Source organism: Natator depressus, chromosome 21 (assembly GCF_965152275.1).
Source record: "Natator depressus isolate rNatDep1 chromosome 21, rNatDep2.hap1, whole genome shotgun sequence".
NCBI lineage: Eukaryota > Metazoa > Chordata > Testudines > Cheloniidae > Natator > Natator depressus.
The window spans coordinates 5,595,872-5,601,270 of NC_134254.1; the positions used below are offsets into that span (position 1 = coordinate 5,595,872).

The following is a 5,399-nucleotide window of genomic DNA, read 5'->3' on the forward strand; positions in this document are numbered from 1 at the left end:
ACAATCTAAACAATAATTTCATTAAATTGCTCAAGAGACTCATCTAACCACGACTAAAAGGAATAATTAAAAACTACCCTTAATAGCAGAGAAAGTCTTTCAAGGCTAATCAGGAATATAAGTGCTATGATTTGAAAAACCACACGTGAGCTTGAAATAATTGCTCCTTTACGCAAGACAATGTCTAAACATTTACGTTGCCAATTCAGGTCAATGGGAAGACCCCCAAAGAAAGCTGGATTAAGACCTTATTGCACACTCATCACCATGGCAGCTGCACAACTTTAAAGCACCTTTAAAAGTCGCATGTTGGTTATTGTATTCTGTTCTCTAATGAGCCTTCTCCATCCAGTCTAGTAGGATATCCAGCTCCCCAAGGGATTTCATTGCTGCAGAAGCGATGTTCAGCTGGAAGCAAATTGAAAGAAATATTCGGTAAATAATTACGGCAATATGAAATGAGCAAAAAGGAATCCAAGTCTTTGCATTAGCAAATAAAGTCTGATCAATTTACCTGTCCAAAATTGGTGAGAATTTGTTTATATTTCTCTATTGCTTCCTCTCCACAATTGCACGCATTTTGTTCATTCTAGAAAAATGAGAGAGAATTCATGAGGCTTTTCTCCTTTAACAAGCTGTGGCTTTCTGATTAATATGGAAACTCTTTCATAGGCTAGCTCTTGCTAAACTGTGCAAAATACTGCATTCCCTTAAATCAGACTGCCTCATCTAAGGATGAAATTCACTCCTGTAACTAGCGCAAGTCCAAGATCCCAATTAAATACTATTTTGCAGATTCAAATAGGAGCTATGTGGTGCAAGGGTAAATCTCAAAGATTCCCAGTGATCAGAACATGTGAACAATTCTTTTCACGGGGTTTTGATGCTTCTGTTCTTTGTTGAAGCCCCTAGCGGTATGAACTCTCTTTTAAGCCAATTTTTTGGAACCTCAGGAAATGTTCTGCCTGATTTATTTAATCTATGCCCAGTTTGTTCATATCCCTCACGTTCATGGATTTAACATACATTTTAGAGATAACTGGGATTTATTGAAACCTGACATACACATTGTCTGAATTTCTTCTTGATGCTGAGGAAAGAATTGGCTATGCTGCTGATTTTCCGGTTGACATGAGAATCCTCAGTCTCACAGTGTTTGAAGACCTTGTCCACGTAGAATCTTAAAAGGTGATGGATGATGCAACATCTATCTGCAGACTTAAGAAAAATAGTATCCTTTCTTTTTAAATGCTTTACACAGTGCTATAAAAAATTATAATCAGCAAGCACTTCACCCATCACTAAAATGCAGCCATCTTTGGTGCTAAACATGGCAGTTGAATGGATAATTTTTTTAAAAATTCTGTTTGATACATTTTGCTACAATGTTTACAATAGATTTGGGATAGATTTTCAAAAGAACTCAGCTCCCAAGAGGACTGTCCTAGGGTATCCCCTGCTGGGAGCGGCTCTCCTGTGGCAGGCCACGGCATGTCAGTCATGTCTGCCTCAGTTTCTCCATTCAGCATCCCCAGTAACTCTATGCAAGCTCTCTTGACACAAATGTACCCTCCTTGGGGCTGGTTTATAATGAGACATTGGGAAAACCGTCCCAAACACATGTAGTTCATTTCTCACCCCAGTGCCAACAGTCATTAAGATCACCCGACATCTTGTCTCATGATGCCCCACATATCACACGCCAGCACCTTTGACCATGCCCAGACTCTCCAGAAGTTCTCCTCTGTCCTTGTACCAGGACAGCCACCCCAACCCTTCCTATTGGAGTGTTACTTCTACTCTTCCCAGTGGGAGCCCCCACAGCCTCTCTGCTGGGAGATTGTCTTTACAAGGGGAACATCCCTCACTCCCCTTGGCCCTTTCATGGCTCTTCTGGGCCCAGCTCTCTGATCCTGGAGACATCAGTGGGTAAGCTCCTCCACTGCTCCCCTGCCTTCTTTCCTTGGCTGTGGTTCAGAGTCAGCAGGTAACTCCCTCTGCTGCTCCTCCTGCCTTCAGCCTTCTCTAGTCCTGCCTCTTTGGCTTAGGGACACCAATCTGCAAACGCCTCTTGCTGTTTCCTGCCTTCCGCTTTCTCCCAGCTCCTAAGCATACAGTGTCTGTGGCAGACCTCACCTGCCCCCTGACTCCCACTCAGGCAGCTCTGATTCAGCAGATCTCTCCTACTTATTGGGTCTCCCTGTCTCTGGTTTGCCCGAGTCTTTTATAGCCCCCAGGTGCTGCCTTGCCCTCCTAATTGGCCAATGAAATCACCTGTCCTGGCACAGGGGAACTGGACTGACCTCATTCATGGGGGATGGTGTGGTGGGGACATAGCCACCCTGTGACAAGGACCCATCAAGGCACCTAAACAAGTTGCCTGACTTTCAAAAGGGAACAATTATGAGCTGTTGGGTGCTGAGGACTTTTGAAAATACATCCCTTCATTGCTGCAATGTGCCTGGAGCTTGGGAAACACATAAACTTTAAAATCTCCAGCAAGTGAAGAATACACGTGAAGAGTACGACTGAAATTGGTAGGGAAATGTAGGTGTGAAGAAGGTTATTACTCAAGCTGGAAAGTTGCCAGGATTATCATCCATACCGATTAGGAAAAGTTCTACAGCCAAGAACTTGGCTACATGTCTCTTCCAAAAGATGATACCTCCAGCCGTACCTCACCTTCTAACACGCCTGAGGCCACCTACTAAATTATCAGCACCAACACCTTCCTGAAGCACCTCTGAGTTCCTGAGTAGTCTCCCATCCCAAAGGCTGATCTAGCCTGAGGCTCCTTCCCTTGTGGGAGCTGAAGAGAATCACACCCAAAGAGATACAACTACAGTAATATACGGAGCAAAATGGTTTTGTCCCCTGTTCATTATCAAATACTATCAACATGAAATCTTGTTTTCAAAAGAGCTGGCTACAGAAGCAGGGAGTCATCTATTTTAATTCATGTAATCAGCCCATATTAGTCCACTTAGCTGTGTATATGTATTCATACTACAGCTGCGTGGGAACCAGATTTTCTGCTTCAAGGTCAATTCTGCAGTTTTGAAATTTGTTTTCATTCTGAGAACAAAATGTTCAATGTCTAAATTTCTTGTGAAACAAAATTAAAAAAAAACTGTTTCAGGTCAATCAAAATGTTTCGCTTGGATAAAATCAAAATGTTTCATTTCAATTTCAGCTTTTCTGTTTTAAAATATTTTAGAACGTAAAATAACATAAATTTTGAAATAAAAAATATGTTCTGAAACAAACAAACAAAAATCAAAATATTCTGTTCCAAAAAGGTCACTTTGTTTTGATTTTTCTTTTTCTAAATAAAATTTTGTTGAAATCTACACATTCCCGTGGGACAATGACTGAGTTGACAGAACACTGTTTTCTGATGGAAAGTTGTTCCATTGGAACCTTTCAGTCAGCGCTAATTCACATCTTTGTGGAATTTTACAGTCAGCCTTGAGTAACTGCCCACTTAAAATTATCTGTAAAGGATCAATTCATCAAAGAAAAGTTGTACGGAGAGGCAATAATGATACCTACATTGAAATTGTGCAGAGAGTACGGGTATGACAAAATGCTTATGGTTCGGATGGCATCTTTGGCTTGCTAAACAGAAAGAGAAAAATACAATGATGTTAATGCATATCAGCTACCGGGATGTTTAGACAGCTAATGCATACAGCATATAAACAGAGCTTTTCTTCTTAAAAACTGAAAGTGAATTACATGTTGGTGAAAGCTCCCAGACTGATGATCTCTGGAGAGTGAAATCTGCTTGAAAAACAGGTTCAGCATGTAGGCTTCCCCCTAACTGCCTCATCAACACATCTCATCCCTGACTTGGAGGGACCGGTCGGGAGAGGAAGAGATCAGCCTCCCAGGCTCGTTCTGTGCGTGGTCACTTTGTGGTGTGTGGCTGCTTTTGTTTTTTAAGCTCAAAAGGAACTGAACTGAGAACCACCAAAACTCATTTCACAAATAGGTCACTTAAGAGACATCAGATGGGGACAGCTTTGGGGGCCTGATTCTCCATTCCCCTGCACCTCGTGTTGGCATTTACACCAGTGTAAAGTGGATGTAAAGTGCTCACACAGCTGAACGGAAGCATTAGACACCCACTTTGCACTCACACAGTGAGGTAAATGACTGCACAAGGTGTGGAACAAGGAAGAATCTGGCCCTGGGTCACTACTAAAGCTCCATATCGCAATCTCCTGAGCCCCCCAGCCCCCAGATAACTGACTTTAAAGAGATATTGGTTGGTCAAACCATGACTGTACAGGCCTTTCTACAGCTACAGCGCACGGGGCAATACTTACAATGGTTGCTTTGATCGCTTGGAAGCTGGCTCTAATTTCGTTAACATTCATTGAAATCGTGCAAGGTCCAAATTGCAAGATTTTGTTCCCGGTTGTTGGTGTCAGATACAACCAACACGTAGAAAGGAGGCAGAAGAAAAGGCAGGAGATCTTCATACTGCTGCAGAATTAGAAAGCTCTGACTGGCTGGATAGCTGATCAATGAGGAGAAAATATTTCTTCATTATCCTTCATCTACACAATTTAAAAAATACACTCTCCAACTCTTAGGGTTTTGTACTAGGGTGAACTCCTGCCCCCCTCACCCCCCAAGTCAACAGCAAAACTCCCCTGGGCATCTATGGGACAGGATTGCAGCCCTGATTCTCCCTTCAGCATAATATCTGAACAGGAGCATACTTAGGAGTGGTTTTTAATTTTAAAATCTACCCCCTAAAAACAATTAGGCAAGCCACTAGTCCTTCTGAAGGCATGTTCACGTGAACACTTCCAGTTTTCACATTTTTCAGTACCTATGTGAAAAAAGTATATTTGGTGGACAGGAAAGGAAATACAAGTGTATATTAGATAGATACGAGTTACATATTTATCATACATCATGAGTGCATATATATGCATAATATATATAGTATATTACATATAGCACAGATGTGAATATTTATAAATGCTATTATATATATGTGTGTGTGTATATATATATATGCTTTATATACACACATACATACACACTGTATTATCTAGAGAGCTGGTTAAAAATGTTTAAAACAACAATTTTTTTCAGTGAGAAATGGCTTTTCAAAGGCAATGCCCATTTTTGTGAACAAAAATATTTCCTATAATTTTTAAAAATACTTTGATTAAATGAAAGTAAATTGAAATGTTCATTTAATTTATTTCAAAGTAGAAAATGTTTGTTTTGTTGCAGTTCTTGGGGTTTGGTTTTGTTTTATTTGTTCATTTGTGTTTCCTTCCTTTTCTTCTGTTTTCCCCCAATTTCTTTTTCCCCTGAGAGGGGAGAGAAGGAAAACCAAAACTGAATTAAAACAAATTTTGATTTGAAATTTACCA

General features: G+C 40.7%; 1 protein-coding gene across 1 annotated transcript; it reads right to left on the bottom strand.

Annotated features, from left to right (window-relative positions):
* Positions 1 to 330: 330 nt before the first annotated feature.
* On the bottom strand, positions 331 to 4,487 carry LOC141975787 (interleukin-20-like). Its single transcript, XM_074936441.1, has 5 exons — positions 4,332 to 4,487; positions 3,553 to 3,618; positions 1,066 to 1,218; positions 515 to 589; positions 331 to 408 (listed from the first exon to the last, which is right to left on the bottom strand). Exons 1-5 carry the CDS (start codon positions 4,485 to 4,487, stop codon positions 331 to 333), a joined length of 528 nt encoding a protein of 175 aa, XP_074792542.1.
* Between the last annotated feature and the right edge of the window lie 912 nt (positions 4,488 to 5,399).